General features: G+C 45.6%; 1 protein-coding gene across 14 annotated transcripts in view; it reads right to left on the bottom strand.

Annotated features, from left to right (window-relative positions):
- The window catches only part of LOC119459530 (probable peroxiredoxin prdx-3), a 41,329-nt gene extending 19,438 nt beyond the window's left edge, over positions 1-21,891 (bottom strand). Inside the window, exons 1-7 of one of the 14 annotated variants that reach the window (XM_037721308.2) lie at positions 21,745-21,875; positions 18,875-18,944; positions 15,991-16,394; positions 15,818-15,911; positions 11,606-11,641; positions 11,203-11,380; positions 3,634-3,769 (exon numbers count right to left, since the gene is read on the bottom strand). In XM_037721308.2, coding sequence (XP_037577236.1) covers positions 3,634-3,769; positions 11,203-11,380; positions 11,606-11,641; positions 15,818-15,911; positions 15,991-16,389 — 843 coding nt within the window. In that variant the 5' untranslated portion in view covers positions 16,390-16,394; positions 18,875-18,944; positions 21,745-21,875. Of the gene's footprint in view, positions 1-3,633; positions 3,770-11,202; positions 11,381-11,605; positions 11,642-15,817; positions 15,912-15,990; positions 16,395-16,496; positions 16,706-16,846; positions 17,189-18,874; positions 18,945-19,422; positions 19,512-21,744 lie in introns of those variants that run through there. The other 13 variants (XM_049666334.1, XR_005193729.2, XM_037721305.2 and 10 more) reach the window with 13 other exon arrangements.
- Between the last annotated feature and the right edge of the window lie 1,934 nt (positions 21,892-23,825).

Raw genomic sequence — 23,825 nt, forward strand, 5'->3', positions numbered from 1 at the left:
AAGAGCACAACAACAATAACAGTCCGATGCATCAGTATCGAAGTCCTATCTCAACACTTGCAATCCAGCACTGCTAGACAAAGTTGCTCATTTGCCTAGAGTGCACCAATGCACAGATAGCATAAAATGCAATAAAAGCTAATGCATTCTCAAACTAACAAATTACACACTTCAGTGTAATCACCAAAGCTTCAAGCCAGCACACATTTACCCTTACATTTAGCTCAGAAAACACATCATACTGCAGATCAGCCAGTGGAGCAAACCACAAGTGACTTTCAAGGCCTGTGGTTTTGATTTTTACACAAGCACACAAATGACCTGAAGTACCCAAAAAAACTGTCGGTGCCATCTGCTTTCAGTCGCATGAACTACTTGGTGTGAAGTGTCTATAGATGATCAAAACTATGAGATTAGTCCAGCACAGGTGCCCTCAGTGTCAATTTTCTTGGAACATAGTATAAATAGCCATCTACAAAATCCAGCTATAATCAAGTGGTTTACATTCTGGAAGTCGAATGTGAAGGCACATCTAAAATGATGTGTAAGGCAAGCCGTTTCTTGAGCCCCCCTTTGACTGTTGACACAGTATACCCCCCCCCTTATATATATATATATATATATATATATATATATATATATATATATGCACACAGACTCACACACACACACCCTGAATGCTTTATGGGCTACACTCGTCTACTCGTCTCTCCCTCTGAATACACTGCACTTAGTGCTGCTCTCTGCTTTCTCAAACAGGCCCAAACTCCTCATTCAGCAAGAAAAAATAAAGCTTTTAGGTACACCTTTGCACCCTGATTTCACAGAGATAAAAATCTGATTAGACATTCGATCAGCACCAGAAAACTTCTACGACTTGGAAAGTGACAAGAGCATGCCAGGCACATGGATTCTCAATTTTGTACTTGACTATACAAATAAAATGTGTACAGCTATTCTCTGGTCTCGAGCACAGCTCTAATGAGCAAGTTCAACAGACTGTCTTCTGTAGCGTTACTATATGAGATAAATTGCGAAGGGTGACTGAAAAGTTCGGAGTCTAACACAGAAAGAGAGCAGCAACATCCAAATTATATTAAAAAAATAATAATAATACGCCACCTTTTGCTAACATGTGTAGTGTGCACATTTGTGGGTCACTTAGTTTTACTTTTTTGAGGCCTTTTAAAATGCATAAACTGCAATATCCCAATTTCAACTTCATCTAAAACGTATATCACCATATGAAATGCACAAAGATGTACCACATGCATTACATGAAAATGCTCCATAAACGCTGGGTACAAGTTTCAGTTGTGGTAGAGTCATAATGAAGAAGAGTTGAGATCAGCAAGACCATCAACTGCTGAGACCAGAAAAAAAAAATGCCAGCTCTCCTAAATATGATCATGCATCATTGCCTAATGCCAATGCACCATGGCTTAAAAGAAAAACTGTGCACACAGAAACTGCTTTTGATTTATGCTGCACTAACTTTTGACCAAATGAAGTTCAATCAGGTGTGAAAATAGCGACCATCTTCTTTTCTTCATTTTTATGCCACATCCAAGAAAAAAGTCTCCAGGTAGTAAACGCCACTCTTTTTACAGGAAAGTTAACGAAACTGTAACCCACTTCCAATGCATTATTTCAGAACTGGACTGGTGACATGTCTTTAACCCTTAGCGGTCCGTTGTCGGGCAGGGCCCAACAACGCAACACGGCCGTAGCGGTCCGCTGTCGGGCACCGCCCGACACGGGTGTTCGTGGGTTAAATTTCGCGGTTTTTCTCACTGCGATTCGTGCGCATTCTTTGTATACATGATGTGCCATCTCTTGAGGGATAAATAAACTTTGTTTGTTGAAGTTTACTTCTCTTTGCACTAGGGTGCAGTACATTGTTCAGCACAGCTTCTGGATACCAGAGCGTTCTCACTTGCGAGCGGAACAGCACGTTCGCGCGGTTCGCGGAGAAGCAAGACCACTTTTTCATCGCGTGCGTTTTACGGTGGCGCATTTAGTGAAAGCTTCTAGAGGTTTCCATTGTCAATAGCTTTATTTTGAGGCGCACACAGCTGCAGAATCATGCTCAGAAAGAACAGCGACACCTGCAGTCCCATCGCAACCTCTTTCAATAGCTGGTGGGTGGCGTGAGGCCTAGAGCCAAAAAACGGGGCCCGTCTGCGCGGAAGGATTGCGAAGAAAGGCTAGATGGGAAGAGCCATTTCATCTACAAGCTCCCAGGCCAAAATAGCAAAGACCGTGCTGTTTGTAGCGATCGAAAAACAAACGCAGGCAGGAGGGAAACTGTGTTTTTCTGCAAAACCTATAGTAACAACCCTGGCCTACACCCAGAAAAATGCTTCGAGCGGTATCACACGCTGCTCAAATATCGGTAGAGGAGTTGCCAGCAGAATGCAAAAGAAAAAATAAATATCCGATGAGTTTTTCATGCACAGTTTGTGGTTTACATCGTGGCGCCATAAACTGTCAAAATAGTTTCGGACCGGGAAAGCCGGAAAGTGGGTAAAAGTGTCGGACTGCAAAGGGTTAATGAAGAGGAGCCCAGTCACTCTTATGATATTTTCGAAGAGAAATTGATTGAAAATAATATACTTCAGCATCTTATCTACGACTGTAAAAATAGGAAAATCTGAGAGAAAGAAGACAGAACTATTAATGAGATAATTGGGCTTGTCCCTTGGTGGGTACATGTAAAGGAGGCTGCTTATTTATTTATATTTTATGCCTACCTTGTGTTGCTATACCCTGTGTTTTTCAGCTACCTTGTGTTGTTATACCCTGTGTTTTTCTACCCAAAGTTTTAGCTAGTGCCTCTTAACCTCCGTTATGCAGTTGTTTTTTTTTTTTTTTTTTTTCTCTCCTATGTTGGGCGTCATTGTGCTCCCTCAGATACCTGCCATGAGAGTGGCTTTAAGCTTTGTTTTTCTTTATTACCATATATTGATTGTTGTTTTTGTTTTGTTATTATGCCAGCAAGTGTTGACACATATGCTACGTTGCTGATGTATTGATTTACTTTTTTTGTTTTTTTTGTAACCGCTCCGAGTGCAACATGCCTACCATGGGGATGAGGCCCTCGTCAGGCATTCTACCTTTTGGCCCCCTTCCAGGAGTGTATTCACTTCAAATAAAGAATAACAATTGTTATGTACCAATGTTGGGAATCTTGTTGGAAATTACGAACTGCCTCTGAGAAAAAAATCGAAAGCGCGGCCAGGAACGCTAGACAGGGCAGTTCTCTATCACCGCAACAAATAACATTATAGCCCAAACATCAGCACCTGCTGTTCAAACATGGTCCTTAACCATCCTATTTGTCAGATCATTCCATCTTTTACATTCACGAAGAAAGCCATTGCAAGGTGGTCTATGCATCACCAAAGGACGGTGACATCAATGCCACAGAGGTGTTCCTAAGGGAGGGCATTAAAATAACCTGCTTTTAAAAACTGAAGTAAGGGTGCTGCAATGCCCCTGGAATACGTGTAGACGCATAGAACTTTTCAGTCACCCATCATATTAGCATTCGAGCAAACCTGTCTACACAATATAAGATATTTATTTATAACAAAGTAAAGTCCTTTGGCTAAGTGTAGACACCAAATTTACCTTTCTAGGGGTGTTAGTCCAGGCGAGGTGTGTGCAGTAGGAGTCAGTAGATATCGCCAAGATTTCTGTGTTAAGGCTCCGAAACTCAGCTGCACGATCACTGTATTCAACAAGCTCACTGGGACAAGCGAGAGAGCTGCGAAGAAACAAAAACACAGAATTTTTAAGTTTCACTCAACAAGAAACACAGCACAAACCATTTATTCAATATTAAGCAGCAACTTTCAGAGATTCCACCTATCATGAACGGAAGAAATGAATTTGAGAGAGGCCACGACGTCACTTTTCAGAAACTGGACGTGAGGGCTCCGTCAACTTGATGGAGCCACGTTTGTTGTCCTCGTCTGGCTACACTTTCTGCAAAGCCCTCTTATATGGGCCCACCGGCTTACCTTGCCTCTGTTGTGCTGTTGCCATGTGTTAATAACGGTAGCGTTTACACTGTCATTGTCCACGACACACTGACAAAGCAAAACCTTTGTATGCAATGACTGATGTGGTGGCACAAACGTAGCTGCTACGACAACATTGCCACTGGGGCCTCCCTGTCCCTGCCCATTTCATTTTTCAAGCCTTTATTTAATCTGGAATGGTACTCATATTGCCTAGATCCTACCTGCAATATCCAGTGAAGCACCTCTACCACGAACAGCTTTACAACGAAAAAATCTGTATAACAAAGGAAGAATTCTGTCCAGGTTCTATTGTGAGCTGTGCAGTGTGCAACCTTTACAACGTAGTGACCTGTATAACAAATTTTTTTGGAGGCCCCAAGCACTTTGTTATAAAGGCATTCGACAGTACAATGCTTTTTTAACATGTAACAAAATATCAGGAGAAAATTTGCCACAACATTAAGCTCTGCTATAGTGTGTTCCATGTCATGTCGCGTCTAGAGCCCCTTCATAAGCCTACGCTTTTTTTAAGCAGTGCCAACCTTTGAGAAGCCTAGTTCCAGTTTCGCAACTGCTTATTTCTGGTTCCGCTGCTTCCGGTGAAGTTTCTCCATTGCTTTCATCCGCTGTGGTCTTTCATGCTGTTTCAGCACTCACCGAGAACATGCACGCTCAAGCAATCTGTACGCATCCGTGTATCCAAAGCGTGAGTACATTCGTAGGCTGTTGCTGAGTCCCAAAGGAGCAAATAAGTTTCGCTTGATGCTTTTGCAAGGTGGCGCACATACCGTCCATCATTTTCATTTTGCACGCAGTGTCCATTCATTCCCTACATGTAGCGTGAACTTAACTCACACAATGCACACCTCTAGTACCATCAGGGCACGACAAAGCTTCATCGAAGCAAGATCAAAAAATTAAAATTAATTAAATTATGGGGTTTAATGTGCCAAAACCACGATCTGATTATGAGGCACGCCGTAGTGGGGGACTCCGGAAATTTGGACCACCTGGGGTTCTTTAACGTGCACCTAAATTTAAGTACACGGGCGTTTTTGCATTTCGCCCCCATCGAAATGCGGCCGCCGTGGCCGGGATTCGATCCCGCGACCTCGTGCTCAGCAGCCCAACACCATGAAGCAAGATCACAACCACTCCTCATATTATGTGCGTGCAACCATCGGTATGGTCGCGGAGAAAGTGGCAGTGACGCAGCCATAGGTGCATCGGCGGAAAGGCTAGCAGAAACATCATGGCAGCACTTCCGCTTCCATCGGGTGGAAAAGAGTCGGAAAAGGAGAGCAGGTTAGCGCTATTTAACTGACAGTCGTAGTAGTATGGAGGGGCTTTAGTCTCGTCTTTTAACTAGCCCTCCATGACAAGAATTACTCTTGGCACTGCAACATCATTGAGAAGTACGTAAAGAATTCAGTGAGGCCAAGAACATTACGCATTATTCAATATGCGTGCTACTCTCTTAATCCTAACTATGTGGTACACTACAAATATTTCTTTTAAAGTGAGTCAACTGCAGCAAAATACTGATTATAACAAGTTTTATTGCAACCTGCAGTTGACATTTCTAGATTGGCCGTTCCAAGCAGCTGCCAGAGACAACACTGAAGCTGGGTCCTAGCAAATGCTAATGGTAGCGTTGTGTCATGTCTCACACGCAGGTAAGTGGCGATCATGGACTACAAAAGTATGACTACATGTGCAGCTATGCTCCCTTTAAAGGCCTATCATCAGGCCCCGTTAGAAATAAGTTATAACCTGGAAGTTGTAAGGCACCGTCTGGCGAGTGTTTTTGCAAACATTTTTCGAACTGGTTCTTTATTAGAACAGATAGGCGGAGCTGAAATCATGTCGCCATGCTGCAAAGCGGCGAGCTTCACTGCCAACAGGGACACTCTCCCTCTTAGCCTAGACCAAGTAGTGGCATTAAAGTAGTAGGCAAGCAACATTCTTTCCATGCCTATCCAATTTCAATGCAGGACGTGCGGTACTGCACGCCCTGCATTAGATGATTTACCGAAGTCACACACCATAATTGGCTACATTGCAGGCAGTGCGTCTTACGTAGAGTTATTTGTGTGTGTGACCTTGACTCTTGGGCTGGAAGCAGGGTTCCCTTGTGAGGAAGGGTGCATAGGCTTTTGTTTGAAATTTAAGCTGGTTTCGTGCAGTGAAGTAGTTTGATATTATGGAGACACGATTTCCACTATATGATCTATGTGCCACACTTGTTTTGTCTGTTTTCAATGGCAAAACCTGGTGCTGGGCCCTCGAGTACTTGGGGTGCAATGCTGTGGAAGCTACAGCTACTTTGTGCAGTGCTTGTATTTATAGACAAAAAATTGTAGCAGAACCCATCTCACGATGACTGTTGACAGTAATACATTAGCACTGAATTAATATAGTGACAACATATTTCCACCGTCAAAATGAGTTACGTATGAGGCGTGTACTACAGAACCCATCTCACGATGACTGTTGACAATAATACATTAGCACTGAATTAATATAGTGACACAACATATTTCCACCATTAAAATGAGTTACGTACGAGACGTGTACTGCAATACACGCCTCATACGTAACTTCCCGGAGAACACTCGGGGCCATCTAGCACTGCCGCTGCAAAACCTGCGCGTGGCCTCCAAAATGCATGGCACTGAGGAACGTGTCATGCGGCTACCGAGCTCCTCTCTCGTGCTTATTTCTAGGAGCACTGCCGAGAAGTTCACGCGTGGCCTCCGAGACCAGAAGCACGGCACGACAGTGCCTGCGAACGCTGAGAAATGTTCCCTCGCTTACTGCATGCTCAGTGCCACATACTCAGTGACCAGAGTTGGCGAGAGGTTCACTGACGAGTGGCACATACCCAGTGCACTCATGGCGCGGCACAGCTCGCTAAAGCATTGGTGCGAAAGGCATTCACTGAAAAGCGGCACATACCCAGTGAAGTTGTGGCGCAGCCTGCTAATGTGTTGGGTTGCTGTCCTTGAGGAACTCTTGTGACGTGGCTTCGATTCCACTCAGCATAGGAGAAATTTAAGAGCTCGTTCTCATCATTGTAGAGCAGCACATTCCCAGTAGCACATACCTTTAGTCGGGCACAACTTTAGAAGGCAGGAGAAGCCCTGCCCAGAGGACCGAAGCACGGCAGCCGATTGCCTCCGCGACTAACTGACGCAACTCAATGGCTTTTAAATAAAATTAAACAAACCTGAATGATGACGAAAGATGCAACACAAGGCACTGGGAGGTGCATGAATGGAAACAGAATTGACTGTGGTCAAAATGCAAAAAATCAAACTGTCCATTGTAACAACATACCATATACATTCAAGTAAAGTCTGCACTCATGCAAGAGCCATAAGCTAAATTATTTGGCGGCCCAAATTGGGGGGAAAAAAAAGAGAGCTAGAAAAAGGTGGGAAAAAATTAGCGTCGCTGGACTGATTCTGTGAGCGTGGCTTGAGGAGTCTTCGAACATTATGAAAAGCTTTGAAGTCACAGGCATATTTAATGCCATGGATGCCACACAGGAAAACTATCCATGAGTGTGCTGCCGAACTAAGCCCGAGAAGCAGCAACAACGATAGCATAGTGAGGACTAGACAGGCACCAGTTATGCAAGGTGCATGTCAGCATCATCACCTATTAGTGTTCACAGCAGGACAAAGCCCTCTCAAAGCAATCTCCAATTACCCCTGTCTTGCGCCAGCTGACGCCCTCTTATGCCTGTGAATTTCCTAATTTCATCACACCATGTAATTCTCTGCCATCCTCAACTGCGCTTCCCTTCTCTTGGCACTCACTCTGTAACTCTAATAGACCACTGCTTGTACTGCCCAGCTCTTCCTTTCAACTGTACCAGAATATCGGCTACCCCTATTTGCTTTCTAATCCATACCACTGTTTCTGTCTCTTAAAGGAGTACCAAAATTTGAAGTCGAGAACTTATAAGGTCGATTAAGGTGGCCACACACACATCGTCTATAAAGTATCAGCGGCGAATATAGCTTAGAACATATTTAAAATCAATTTTGAAGTATGTGTGCGCAACCAACCGCATTGCGCAGCACTTCGCGACATTGACATCAAGCAGGGATTGTAAACAACTGAGAAAACGCTACGTCACGAGTTTGCACTGCCGTTGAGGTGGGGCCGGCGAGCAAGTTTCTTGCCGCTCCGATCGTTCCAGTGCTTTTTTTACTTCCTGGTCAATACGCTGGCCTCTTTCGCTGCTGACGGCGGCAGAAAAATCAGCTTAAATTGTTTCTGACACGAGATAACTCTTAGAGTAAAGTGATCTCGAAAGTGTGCATGTTATAAAACGTTGTGTGATATAGTAAATCGTTGGAGTGATTTTGGCTCCCAAGTGGTCTGTGCAGCTACTGCAGCAATCGTCTCTATGAAGCGGCTCGCCTTGCCAACGTGTTTTCTCATCGTTACGAATGGCGTCGGCAAAACTAATTGTACTGTCAGTTATGAGCGACATAAATTTGCAGACGTTGACTGTCTTGAGTAATATAGGTGCTTTATTACGAGCTGCGAACAGGTCACAAGGGCCGTCGGCACCAGATCAGACGGCCAGCGAGCTAGGCCTATACCGTTTCCCAGCGATCGCCAGCTAGTCTAGCATTCTCGTTAGCAACTTACAGTACAATTAGTTTTGCCGACACCATTGGTAGTGATGAGAAAAACGTTAGCAAGACGAGCCACTTCACGGAGACGATTGCTGCTGCGGCTGCGCTGACCACTTAAGAGCCAAAATCACACCAACGATATACTACATCGCATGTTTTATAACATGCACACTTTCGAGGTCACTTTACTGTAAAAGTTATCTCGTGTCAGATACAAATTAACCCGATTTTTGTGCCACAGTCAGCGGCGAAAGAGGCCAGCATCTCGACCAGGGAGAAAAAAAAAGCACCGGGACGATCGGAGTGGCGAGAAACTTGCTTGCCAACCCCGCCCCGATCGGCAGCGCAAACTCGTGATGTAGCGTTTTCTCGGTTGTTTACAATCCCTGCTTGATGTCAATGTCGCGAGGTGCTGCGCATTGCGGCTGGCTGCGCACACATACTTTAAAATTGATTTTAATTAAGTTCTAAGCTATATTTGCCGCTGGTATTTTGTAGACAATGTGTGTGTGTCCATTTAAATCTATCTCACGAGTTATCTCGACTTCAAATTTTTGTGTCAATACTCCTTTAATCTTATTTATGCAGAGTAGTGTTTGTCTATCGAATCGTAACACTGCGCACTGGGGCTAAAAGAAATAAAACGCAATCCCAACGTGATAAATATGTCTGCATGATGCATGCAATAGCTATAATAATGTTAGAACAATTGTTTGTGAAAAGTACTGCTCTGTGGAGCCGTACTCACAAATTAGAAATCCGAAGGTTCTCGTAAATCCAAACAAATGTTTGCACAGCTTCGACCACACAAATACATCTCCGTCACTGCCAGCACACTGACGCAGAATCAAGGAGACAGTGCAGCAATTTTCACCTGACACACAATACAAGCACATCTAGACACGCACAGGCAGAAAATTTGATGAAAAGCATCTCAACTAAGACGCTGTACGAAGCTGGATGACCACACAGCAAATCAAGATCCTAGAGCGAGTTCGATAGATGGTTCCCCCCCCCCCCCTTGTATATTGAACTTTTCGAATATCACGGGAACTATTGATACAGAATCGGCAAGAGCTAGTCATGCCACAGAACATTATAAGGGTGTTTGCAGTGAAATATGTAAGCGCAGGGCCTCGCGTAACTACCACATGACAGAAAATGACCCGAACTCCGTAGCATTCCTGCCGGCGAAGGAAGGAAGCGCAAACAGTCGCAGTCAGCCTGCTTTGCAGACAGGCGGCATCGTTAAGATACCTGTCTATTCTTCCACCGTGCTCAAAGGCGATACAAGATTCTGTGGGTACGCAGCAAAGGTGTCACCGGCTGTCACCTGTTCGTCGTTCCGTACGGATCAAATATACAAAAATACACTTAACAGTAGTTCACTAAAACAAAGTTCAAAAGAAAAACAAACGATGTCATATGCGTGGCCGGGCAGCAAAAGCAAGTCCATAAACCCTGAAGGCGGCGCGCAAAGCTTTCCCGAAGAATGCTGGCGAGCCAATCTTGTTGAGGTGGATGCGACTGCTGGGCTGGGTTTCCCAGGAGTCTAGATCTGACGGCTTCCCTCAAGCAGATTGAGCTAACTTGAGGCGAAATACCACAAGCTTCGTTGCAGACGTTGGTTTGTCGTCTCGCACGTCAACTAGTAGTAGTTGCGATGCGGCTAGGCGGCCCAGGCGATACTGGACGGCTCTAGCCCCCCGACGGCTTCTCAGCAGCTCATTGGTTCAGCTTCTAGACTGATTAGCAGGGCCTAAAACCTGCGCTTAAATAGCCTCTCCTTTCCTTAGTTCCCTATGTCAGGGAACTGTAGGTATGCAGAGTTCACTTCATTATTTCATGACTCCTCCTAAAAGTCCTAGCCGCGCCCCTTTTAATCAGGGGCGAGGAAACAGTTGATTCTCCCCCGCTGTCCAGGGACGTGCCCCTGCACTGAACCACACGGACGCACACGCACACACTTGGTTCCGTTAATCGGCGTGTCGCTATCTCGAAACTATATGCAGCACCGTGGGACCACGACGTTTTTGACGGCCGTTAAACGGCGTGTCGATGACTTGAAAATATGACGCTCCGTCACAAAAGGTGTTGCGTGTAATCTCACAAATCTCAATTGTTATGCCCAAGAGCTACCATGGAAAGTTAACTTAAAGAAAATATTCAAGTCATTACCCATTAAAAATAATAGAGAGAGAAAGAAAAGTTATCTATGCAAGCTGTCCAAACCATGCCGTTTCAATTGAGAGTTGGTTGTCTAAAGCACCTGACCACAAAGCACATGGAGTGATATATTTTGATGGCCAAACTCCTTGTGTAGTTTTAACAGCGTTACAAGTTTAGTATGAAACGGAGTATAGTCTTGCTGGTATTAGCACAGCATGACCAGTGAGGGTTTACTTGAAAGGAAACAACTCATAAATCTCTGTTGTCAAGTGTGGCTACATGCAAGGGGACCTTTCTTTGAAATTCCTGCAAAATGTGTGCTTTGTGAAGAATGCTTTACTCATACTCACAAGTCCTGAGGGTAGAAGAACAGCAACAGGAATTTCCCTTCATAGTCGCTCAGTTGGATTTGCCGGACCTGGCTGTCCACCACAGCTATCCCTTTGAAATCAGGTGCGTGACACTGCACTTGGGGTAAGATGCCCAAAGGCGGCAAGTGACACCGGACAGCTGGTACTGAAGCCACTGCTAAAGAAAAAATGACGAGAGCAGGAATGATTAGTGTCATGGTCAACATGACTCAATTAAAAAAAAAAATAAGTGAGCTCTTATTTTCAGTAACCTTATTTATAATTAGCAAGAAAAAAGCCTCAGTAATGCGATAATGCCTGCAATAATGCAATAAGGGGCGACGTGCATGACAAGTCCAAGTGTGGCACTCGTGGCCAAGCCAAGCAGAAATGAGAAACTCACCAGATGGTGGGGATGATATTTTTCTTGAAGCCACTGCTAAGAAAAAAAAAAAAAAAGCAGAAATGAGTAGTGTCATGGTCACCATGACTCAATTAAAAAAAAAGTGAGCTCTTATTTTCAGTCACCTTATTTAGAATTAGCAAGAAAAAGCCTCAGTAATGCGATAATACCTGCAATAATGCTATAAGGGGTTAAGGGGTGACATGCATGACAAATCCAAGTGCGACACTCGTGGCCAAGCCAAGGAGAGAGAGAGAGAAACTTTATTGAATAAAATGAAATTTGAGGCCCCGTGGTTGGGGCCCCTAGTCCAGGGCTCCACTGGCAAGAGCGGCTCGCTGGGCTTGGCCCAGGAGAGCCAGTTAGCTGTCCTGGTCCTTGTCCGTAATCCGCGCCTCCCACTGCCTGTTAAAATCTTGTGTTCTTAGTAGTGTGGAGTTTATATGTGTCGGTCTGTTTGGGCATATCCACGTGATGCGCGGTAACGTTGGCGTGTCTCCGCACCACGGGCATTTGTCAGTGTATCGTGCTTGGTGAATACGGCTAAGTGTATGTAGGTTTGGGTATGGATGTGTTTGAAGTCGGCGCCAATTCCTCGTCTGTTGACTGATTAACTTTGGGTGAGGGCATCAATATTGCCTCCGCTCCTGTCTTTGGTGTTCGAGGATGTCGCGCGGTGTAGAGGGAGGCTCGTCACTGGATCGGTCCGCAGCTCGAATGCTTAGTACGCGAGCTAGCCAGTCCGCCCTTGTGTTGCCCTCCATGCCCTCGTGTGCAGGGCACCAAGTGAGGTTGTGGAATCCAGTAATTTGACTCCCTAGAATTTTTAGTACTAAGCGCGGCGCCGTCCCGGAGAGATACAGGCAACAGGTGGTTTGTGAGTCCGTGAGTATGGCAGCAGATATGTCCTTATTCTCTGCGTCCCTAATTGCAAGTGCAATCGCTGCGGCTTCTGCTGTGCTGGCAGATTTTGCCCTGACCGATGCAGCTATCACACGATTTTGGTTCGTGGCTACCACCGTATACTTCCGGCGCCCTGCATGATATCTCGGACTCATATTCTTCGGAATTGGGGACACCATTATGTGCCGCCTGACTTCCTGGGTCATCTGCACCGTCTCTCCTGCACTGAACTGGGGGCGGAGTGCAAAGCCGAGTTTGGTTAACATGGCCCGACCCTGCGTTGATGCGCACAGCCGTTCCTTTTGCGCGATGAGGGTGGCCGTCGCATATTCCTCGAAGGTATTGTGGATTCCTAATTTGTCGAAACGTTCTGTACTGGTATTTTTCGGGAGCCCTAGAGCAGCTTTAAATGCCCGCCGAATGACGACTTCAAGCTGTTTGAGCTCCTGCTTGGTAATGCTTTGGAAGGGGAGTGCATACGTAATCCTACTGATGACAAAGGCGTGTACCAGTCCGATCGTTTCTTCTTCCGAGAAGCCCTCGCAGGTTCGCGTAACCCTAAGGATCATCTTAGCTACGTTTTGTGTAGTACCTTTGAGGAGACGGAGCGTGTGCGCTACTCCAGCCCGTTTGTTGGATCCATAATCCCCAGGACGCGGAGTTTATCCACCTCTCTTACACGTCCCCCACCCAAGAAAAGTTCGAAACTCGGACGATTTGCTCGTCTCGCGTACTTCACTTCTCTTCGCGTACTTCGTTTCTCTTCGCGTCTATTCGGACTTCTCTGGGGCACACGTCATGCCGGCCCCTTGCGTGAAGGTCTCGACCTGTTGGATGGCCCACTGGAGAAGCTCCTGCTTATCCCCGTAGGATCCTTAATTTGCCCATAGCGTAATATCGTCAGCGTAAATGGCGCTCCCTAGGGCTTGCTTCGCATCCAGTTCCAGTGCGAGTTTACGCATTACCAGATTAAATAGGAGAGGGGAGAGTATGGACCCTTGTGGGGTTCCTTGATCGGGAACTGCAAAGGGTTTCAACCTAGTTGAGCCCAGGCCGATGGTGGCCGTACGGTTTCTCGGAAAGCTACGTACATGCTGGTAAATGTGCGTCCGGCAACCTACTGCTTCTAGTCCTTCCAATATTGCATCGTGGGAAATCGTATCGAATGCCTTTTTTTCGTCGAGAGCAAGCACAATGCTGTCTTCAGAACCCCTTACCGTGTGCAGAACATCCTGCTGAAGCATCAGAAAAACGTCCTGTGCCGAAACATCTGGGCGGAATCCGAACATGTTTGTGGGAAAAAGATTGTTGCTTTCTATGTGCGCGATAACCGGGTCTGTATCACCTTTTCAAAGAGCTCTCCGGCACACGACGTTAGCAATATAGGTCATGCGTTTCGAAATTTCTTGGGGCTTGCCCGGTTTTGGAATAAGGATGATTTTTGCTTCCCGCCATTCAGCCGGTAGTTCTCCCTGATCCATCCATACATTCTCGTTAAAGTATTCAGTTAACTGCTCTATGGTTTCGTTGCTCAAGTTTCGAATCATGGCGTTAGTAATGTGATCGGGACCTGGCACCGTGTTTCTTTTGAAGGACTGCACCACGACATAAACCTCCACCGTGGTTATCGATGCGACCAGATTCGGTTGTTCCGGCCCCGTCTAACTACCGCACCGGTTCGCATCTTCGGAATTCGTACATATATAAATATGCTTTTAGTGATCAATGAGTTCCTCGTCGTTGCCCTTGAATTCATTTTCCAGTAGCTTGAGCGCCGTGTGCGCTGCCGTCTTGGTTTCTCCGGGATTCATCATGCTGCGGAGAATGTGCCATGTCTTTTTGGTACTGAGGGTCCCCCTAAAGGAATCGCAGAGCTGGCGCTAGTTATCGTCGCATAATTCCTGCGCGTACGTGTTCGCCTCCTGAGCTAACTAAGCAATGCGGATTTTAAGCTTCCTGTTTAACCTCTGCCTTTTCCATCTCTTGGTGAGGCTACGGCTGGCCTCCCATAAATGTAGCAGGTGCCTGTCCACTACCGGGCCGTCTCGCGTTGTGTCTACAACCTTCATCACCCCCGCCAGTGTGTTGGGAAGCTGCTGCGCCCAGATTCTGACGTTTGTTATCGGATCTGTGCTGCCCTGGCGATCGCGATATTTCGTCCAATCTGTCAGTGTGGCCTGCGCAACCTTGCGTCTTATACGGGATGAGTTTACCGAAAGACTGAGCATATAGTGGTCACTTCCAAGGTTGTCCCCTAGGTTCGTCCACGTTATCGCATCCGCTTGGTTCGTAAAGGTTAAATCGGGCGAGGTATCTTTCGAGACGCTTTTACCGACTCTGGTGGGTTCATCAAGACGAGTTAACAGGCTTAAATCGTACCTCTCCGTCAAATCCAGCAAAAGTTTACTTTTCGGAGAGTCTGCCGCGTATCTCCATTCGGAGTGTTGCGCATTGAAGTCCCCTAAAACCAAGACTCTGTCCCACCTAGACGCTAAACGCATTGCTGCGGAAACTACATCCTCAAAGTCCGCCAGTCTGTCTCTGGGAGGGCTATATATGTTTACAATCACTGTTTTCGGCTTGCCGCGCTGATGTGGCCATATCGTGACTATTTGATGTATAATCTCCCCATGGATGTATTCTACACTTAGCGCGACACCCTTTTTGGCGAAAGTGGCGACCTGTGGGTAATCGGGATGGGTGTACAAGTCGTACCCTTAAAGATTCCTCTTGTGCTTTCCTATTTCTTGCAAACAAATCATATTCGGAGGAATGGGCACCGACTCCATATATTGTATGAAATTAGCGTGTTCAGTACGAAACGTGCAGCAGTTCCACTGCCACACCTCAAGACTTTCTGCGACACGTGTTCCTAGTTTAGCCATGGATGGTACTATCGCTGTCAGTCGTTTCCATAGCTTTTGGTCCCCGCTTCGGCGCTTGCGGTGTCCCGCACGAACTGAGGCAATAGAGTCATCGACATGTCGTTTGAGCGTGTGAATCTCAGCGAATAGCCTCTGTACATTTTGGGCTATCTGGTCTAGCGTCGTCGTCGGCGAGCTAGTTTCAGCCTGTGTGTGCACTGTCCCTGTGATCACCTGCCTGTGTCGGCCTGTGTGCGTCCATTTACATCGTCGTGAGCAACCGATCTACGAAATGCCTCAAACTCGGCTCTTAGTTCCACCAAGCTACTTTTGAGGGCACGGTTCTCCTCCACTATTTTGAGATATTCGGGGTTCTGAACGGGCGTCGGCGTCGTTTTGGGAGAGTTTGGTTTGGCAGTGTGGCAAGGAGAAATGAGAAACTCACCAGGTGGTGGGGATGATATTCTTCTCCTCCGTGGCAGGAGTGCAGTCATAGGCCGCGACAGTTCTTCCTCCTGCACCTGGAACGAATTGTTAGACTGCACTAGAGCGTTAGCCTGCCTAGACCACGGGAATCTCTACAAGTAATAACAGCCCGGCAGTGAACTGAAGACCCACCTGATCAGCTGACTGCATGTCGGGCGCTACCTCCGGCAGCGCCTGCGCTCCGGCTTGGTTGGCGAAGCCCAGCAAGGCCTTCACGTCCTCAACCGCCTTGACAGTATCACGGTGGTGCTTGGTGCGCGCGTGCTTCTCCAGTTCGCTCTTGCCTGCCCTAAGGTCGGCGTTGCACAGTTTGCACCTGGCACGGTACGGATCGTGTGGCACACAAACCAGCCAGTTTTTGAAGCGCTCGTCCTGCAGCCAGGAGTCTCTAAACTTCTGCTTGTACCACTTGATACTTGAGGTTGTTTTAGAGCTTTCATCCGACTTGCGCTTAACGGTCCTTGTCTCGGCCGTGACCTCAGCAACTTGGTTGCTGTGCAGCGGCGAGAGCGCTGTCACTTGTTCCTCCATGGATTCTGCAAAGAAGTAGCAGCGACCCATCAGCTTAGTCGAAAAAAACACAAATCGGAACGTAAAGGTAATTGAAAACGAATTCATCCGGCCCAGTAACGACGCACGCTGAACATGCGTCCGATGCGTGGGCTCGAAGGCTGCCGACGTCCGACGCTTGAAGCGGAGAACGAACGGTGCACGGCCTCACAGACGCCATATTTAGTGCAACGCTACTAACAGTTTCCCAGCAGCTGACCGACGTTTGAACAAGGAAGACGTGCAGCTACAGCACGATGAAGACAGCACATGTACTGGGACACGTTTTGTGACAACATAGAACATGCGTGCAGCTAAATTCGCCAGCAATTCCCTACAAAGCTCCCGTAAAGCAACTTTTTCCCTAGCTCCTCGCAGTCGGGATCAATCCGTCCAGTCGCAACATAGTAAACGGAAGGGCAGAAAACGGTTGACTTACACGATTAGTGGCAGTTTTTGCGGCTCTCCGTGTCATCACAAGGCATTCATAGCACACCCGTCCACACGCAAAAAATTATAATAAGCTATTATAATAGCTAAGCGATTTCATAACTCCCTAGGGCACACGACGCCCGGAAAGACGGTAACAAGCAAAACAAAATGGCGCCTACACGTGCCCAATGTGGCTAGACCAGGCTAGACCGAGTTGCAGAGTCTCAAACGTCAAATCGCTGCAGCGCCACCGTTCAACGACAGTTTCGCAGTGAAGACAAACGTCGTCTGCTATGTATGCAACCGCGGTTACTCCGCGGTGTGCTTGATCTGGTACCGAAAATTTATAAATACTGACATAGATAGAAATATCACAGCGGGCATATGAACTTGAATAGGTACTGAAAATGCTCTCCAATAACACAAACATCCAGTGGCGATCACTGGTGTTTCATACACCATGCTTTGCAGCAGCCGGTCAGCTTAGCTACATACTATGACTATCCACCACTTGCTGTAAAATAAAACCATGAACATCTTTAGATAGAAATTTGATTAATATAGGTAAATCGTCACAGAAAAACGCTTATCATGAATTACTTCAGAGGAACTTTTACACAATTGGATTTTCGTGACATGCCGGTATTTGTTAACGGACAGCCCGGCTGTACGTGGATATCCACCGCTAGCTCGCAAAATGTCGAGAATCTACAGAACGTCGATGTAACGTTACGATTATCTCGACAAGGACCATAAAAGGCGGTAAACATCACAGATAAAAAATAAGCATGAACTGCTTTAAAGGCGCTTGGGCAGCAACAGTGCCGTCTTCATGTACCTGCATTTGTTAGTAGCATGACTATAGAACAAATTCACAGTCAAGAGCCTAACAACTACGCTTCCCTGACACACGCGTCGCCACAGTTTGATAATGAACTTTCTGACATTTGAACGTACGACCGAAACTCGTAGAAATAATCTAACACTACACAAAGGCGCAATTAACAGCCTCTCAATATAACTAGACACAAATCGTCAAGCCGTTAGCCTAACGATTGCTTAAAGCGTGCTCACTAGCTGCGTGTAAATATATTTTCGCAAATGGCGCAGAGTACAAGCACTCCAATGCACGAAAAACCAAGCGCACACATGTAAAGCCGTATTTCGTAACGATCTATTTAATTTCACCAATTGTTATCGCCCTTCGTAATAGACCTCGGCCATAACAGCGGCGCGGTAGCACCCTAGCCAACGACGAAGGGCGAGAATAGAAAATGCAACGAACCATTAAAAATTATGGCCTCAGTTTACTTAACAAATCAAGTTATATGCGCGTGTTTCTGTAGGTTAAAGAAATAAAAACTGCATATATCAAGCGTATCCAGCGCGTTTTGTTGACAAATGAGCGTTCACCACGGACAACACCATGGAGCTGCGAACGTATGGCACGAACGGTCACCGTAGTAGTGCTTACACATAGCGTTCTCGCACAACCACCATATCCTTGTCCTAGCATTACTGTTTCCCACTCAGAATGTGACAAACCGAATGGTAACACAACACGTACATTACTCCATGAAGCAAGTTAATTCTACATCACCGTGTCACCAAGCTTAGCTCAAATTATAAAGGGGAAAAGTTTTGCCGGTTTAACAGGTAGAACTTATCGTTCGCTAATCGCGGCTAATCCATATCATGGCGCCGAATTTTTCTATGCTCCAGTTGAGCGGATGAGCCTGTACAAATGAAAATTTGCAAGCAGATGACAGCATGTTTCTCACACAATGATTGAAGTATAAAGGAACACTGGAAACGGAAAGCGACCTTAGGCGTCTAGCCATCGTTAGCGGGTATGTCAACTTGTCTCTAAATTTTCCATTGCCGCAGAGCAACACCGCGTAAATAAAGGACAGTCCTGACTTAATAGGGTATAACAAGGTATAAACAAGGTATAAGAGGGTAGCAAAAATGAATAAAATAGAAGCAAGCAAAAAAAGAAAGAAAGGCACGCCAAAAATTTAACTCTCTCACCTACCTTATAGCTATTCAGCGCTGAAGATTGAGTCGTAAATCAGGCAACTCAAACCAACAAAGAGGGATTTTCACTACAAAGTAAAAAGAGAAAAAAAAATAGATATGATATAAAGTATTTAAAACGTCGTAAGGGTGACGTACGTCACGAGCGACGCTGAAACACTACATGAAATAAGTTGAAGAAAGTTGCATTACTCAGTTGAACAGAACAATGAAGTTAACGATAACAGTGGTTTTATCACAGGCTCATTATGTTCTATCACCGCCAACGTTCACTCTGAACTGTATTTCGTTTAGAGTGGACGCTTAAAACGGTGTAGAACCATTGAAACATCATTACAGAACACTATCAATGCACGAAAAAAGAAAACATCATGAACACAGGAACACCATGAGCCCTAGCGCGCTAGCACGTTGTAGCCGCCTCGGACCATTTCACGTAAAGCAACGAAAATCCGAGGTCGGCAAGACACACCCGATCCCGCTCCCATCTAACAAGTTCCACTGATAAGCGCTGCTGGATTATTGTCTACAAATGTTTAAACATACCGCGTCGTAAACTAAAAACGTGATTATATTGATTCAGCGACAGAATTCACCGATTTTGACCTAGCACTAGCTCAACGACGCGGACAAAGCGACGGACGAATACAGTTAGGGAAACGGATGTTCCCCAGACAGCTATTCAATATGGCGGTATAGGGGACATTGCGCAGTACAACTTTACCAGTACACCATGTAACTCGTTGTTGACAAATAAACACTGTAGTAGTAAAAAAAATAAAGGGATCAGCTTTATCGGTGAACTTTTTACCTAAAAAATCGCTTCCTCCATCGAGCGAAAGCCATTTTCACCCGCGAGGAACCTCGCATGAAAATCCCTGTTGCTGATCGGTACATTCGAGCCTCGTATTCTCAGCCCAGCTATTCGTTTTAGGGAAATCTAAGAATGAGACAAATATTCCGTGTTTATCATTTGCAAGCTAGGCTGTGTGTTCAGATATGGGTGTTCGCAGCTCGTTAAAACGGGCGTTCATTTGTTTAGAATGCCCACGCTTGACGCCTGGATAGCCATTGGAGGCCCGCGACACAGAGGAAGCCGCCATTTCTGCGTAGAGCGCTTCAGGGCGAGCAGAGTGCGCTAGGGCTACGAGGGCAACATAGCTTTGTTTACGCGCAGTCAATGGTGTTTATTTCTCGGTACCAGGTCGCATTTGATGCTGCTATTCAAGCTACTTCAGTCGATGTAACTGTGGTGTGCTTCAAGTGCGACCTAGTATGCGTATATGATGAAAAGCGCATTTTTCTCCTGTCACTCTTAACACGAATACAGTTATCAAATGAGTCATGTCTAGGCCTCCCCGTGGGCTAGTTATGCTCAAGCGCGGTTTTTACTTCACTGCCGTGTTTTTTTATTTGTCACTTGATTATAGTATACGCCTTGTTCGACTTGATACTGCATGAACTGTCATTTTGCACTTCAGCGTTAACTGAAGTGTACGAATGACCTTGCAAAATATGTCAAACGTTGTGCTGCTTCCCGCCTTATTGTGATGTATAAAGGGGGGGGATCAGCAAACTTGTTCTAAACACGTTTCACGTATTTGTGAATGTGCTGCGTTCATGAAGCAGAAAAGCGAAAGTTATTAGCCATCTTGACTGATTCGTGAGTATTGTTAAGCCTACAAGCTCAGTGAGAAAAGAGGTCAAATTGTGATCTGTAATACTTAACTGTTCAATTCAGCTGCCTAGGAAAGGTAAGACGCGCTCTTTTTCCTTGCTATCGAGAAAACCAATGATCGGTTTTGTTGCTTCGTATACAACACAAGCGACAGAAGCTCATATGAAGCCATTGGCAAAATTTTTGTATGTAAACTGGCCTTTTCTTCAAGCCTTTTTTTTTTTTTTTTTTTCCGGGTTGCCACTTAATGTGGTTCAAATAGTGGTGTTGTGAGTAGGTGTTCCTTCGTCAGTTGAAACTGTTAAAATAAAAACTACATTGTACGCCTCGAGCTACAAATAAGAAATAGCCCAAAAAAGTGATTTTCGAGAAGGTTTACGGAAAATGCGTTCCGCTGGCTTGCCTTACGTCCAGTCACATCTGATTCACCACCCACATAGCGCAACGTTTTTAAGATGTTTTCGTGCACTTGTAACTACAGTGCGAAAAAGAAAACTTTCTTGTAGACGCGGTGGTTCAAATGAAAGACGCTCAAGCAAGGGCACCTACAAGCGTTTCAAGCGAGTTGCATTCACTGCTGCTAGTTTCGATTAAAAAAAGATAGACAGAGAGAGATTCTCGAAACTTTCAAAAAGTTGTCGCTTTTAAAAACGATCGAATGTACGACACGGATGTTCTGCTAAGCGTCTTGATTCTTGGTTCATAGTGCCACGGAGAACTTGAAATCCGCGTTAGTGGCGAAATCGCACGATTCTAATTAGAAAGTATGAAACCAGATACAAGAAATTGATATTCCAAAGCGATTGGAAGACGTATCAAGACACATTATGCGGCAGTATATGTGCAATAAATGCAAAGACGCACGTGAGACAACTTTGGTAAACCTTTCATCATATATACAGAACACCAAAGAGTCGGTAAATCTGCTATTGCGTGTTGTCAAGGGTCAACTTTTCTGTGTCCGAGAATTGCTATGAACTCAAGTTTTGGCTTCCGTGGTCACTGTCTGGGGGGGAATCTAGGTACAGCGTAGGAAGGTTGGGGCTCGCCGGGCCTCGTCACTGCGTTTCGATCTAAAGTCGAATGGGAGCAGCAATAAAGCCCGGCAATTCGCCTCAAGGGAGAAACCTTTCGCAGCCATAAGTTGGGGACATTTTGACGTGTCTACAGCTGACACTCTCGGAACTCACCTCTTTCCAGGAGACGAGAAACGTAACAGCTCTAAAGGTCGGGCTGGGCTGTAGGGGTGCGTATCCCACGTGCTGGACTTTTGCGATCCAAGAACCAAAGCGACACCTTGGGCCGAGGCGGGTCTAGCGTCTGGGGAAAGGGCTCGCCAGGAAAAGAGGGCGTTAGGTTTCTAGAGACGTCACTGGCTCGGGAGCGCCTACACACAGCATGTCATGAAAGTACATATGCTATGTGACTATATAAATAAATTGGAACGAAATGGCGATCTGTTTCGAAGAGCAGCTATAGTTGTAGAATTTGGCGGGAGTGCGGCAAATACTGAACGACAATGAATCTAAAAAAGGGTACAAGATGGGATCTAAACTTTCTGGCTGCGTTCGGTGGCATCAACGCGCGAGAGGAGCTTGTATTCAAATGCACAGTGCAGCAGTCGTTCTGTTTAGGAATATCGTCGCGGTTGTCACTGTCATTAATAGAATAGCTCACTGAACAATGCCAAGAAACAAAACCAGACGTTTCTCTATGCTTTAGTGACGACCGCGCCATTAATGAGAAATTCTGGCCGCTTAACTTCGTAGCTGAAATAGAAGCATGGTTTAATAAATGCTATTTGATTTTCTCGGGCCAGTTTAAGTGCCCGCAGTTCGATTTGTGACTGTAAACGAACGGCACAAGTGTTAACAACAAATAAGTATTCTAATTTGATATCCACTCTTGTTACATGCACTCACGTACCCATAGCTACAGCCTACGTTCTCGTTTTAGCAAATCTGCGATACATACACTCTAGTTTTGTGTATGTTTCTTCCACGCTATATGTACTGTACTATTTATGTGTCGATTACGCAGGCTTAAGTCAGTGTGGGACAATGGTATGCAGGCATGGTTTCCAGGTGCGAAGTTTTTATGCCGCATACGCCGTCAAAATTTTCTAAACCTGCAGGGTGCTTATCGGAGACTTACTTTCTGATGGTACTAATCATGACTGTTAGGCTGAGTCCGTCAGCAAAACACGGTAAATCGTGGCAATTGCTTCCCAGTATAGTAAGAATGTGGACTGCTGAATACGCGTGTCATACAAAGGCACTCGGCCTGAACAGGGAATTTGCCAATTTCTCGGTACTGTATAGTATATATTTGTAATGTTTGGAGCATGTAAAAAAGCTCGAGGGGTCGTATATACTGTTTGACACGAAGTGCTGTAACTGCAACGACTATGGCGTTAAAAAAAAAAAAATCTGGGGTTTTACGTGCCAAAACCACGATATGATTACAAGGCACGCCGTAATGGGGGACTCCTGATTACTTTTTTTTTTTTTTTCGCCTGGGGTCCTTTAACATGCACCTACATCTAAGTGCATGATCGCCTTAGCATTTCGCCCGCATCTAAATGCGGCCAGAATCGAACCCCTAACCTCGAGCTAAGCAGCACGACGCCATAGCCACTAATTAAGCTACCGCCGCGGGTAACTATGAGGTTGGCCATGTACGCCGACTAGTGAAGTGTTGGAAGTCCCGGACAGAACTGAAGGGAACATGTTTCGTGTAATCACCCGTATTTATATAGCAACGAACACGCAGCCGCAACTAAATAACCGTTAGGGACGATGACGTGTATGCGATCGAGAGAGAGCGAAAATGAAAGGCAGGTATGCGACTTAACGTTGTGCCATGCATCAGGAAAAGAGACCGGACGAGCGAAGAACGTGGCCATATGGTCATCCGTGCCAAAATATTGCCATGACAACTGACACTACACTGCAACTATAAGTACCCTGACCAGGCTAGGCATGTCCATTCACCGTAAGGTGAACCGCTGTGTTAATCCTGCAGTGTATATACACGCATATAAATGTCACTGTACGAGCAGACATATATTTACTATCTTCATTATAGAACTTCACTTATCGGAACTGTTTTCAGGTTCCCTCTTGTTCTGTTGTGGACAGACCTCATTAATTGCACTTTCCTCTATGGAGGATTGGTCAAGAAGAAGGCAGTAAGAAAATTTTAATAAATATAAAGATTAAGATGATTAAAATTGAAAAAAAATATTAATCACTATATACAAACCACAATA

Source organism: Dermacentor silvarum, chromosome 1 (assembly GCF_013339745.2).
Source record: "Dermacentor silvarum isolate Dsil-2018 chromosome 1, BIME_Dsil_1.4, whole genome shotgun sequence".
Lineage (NCBI taxonomy): Eukaryota > Metazoa > Arthropoda > Arachnida > Ixodida > Ixodidae > Dermacentor > Dermacentor silvarum.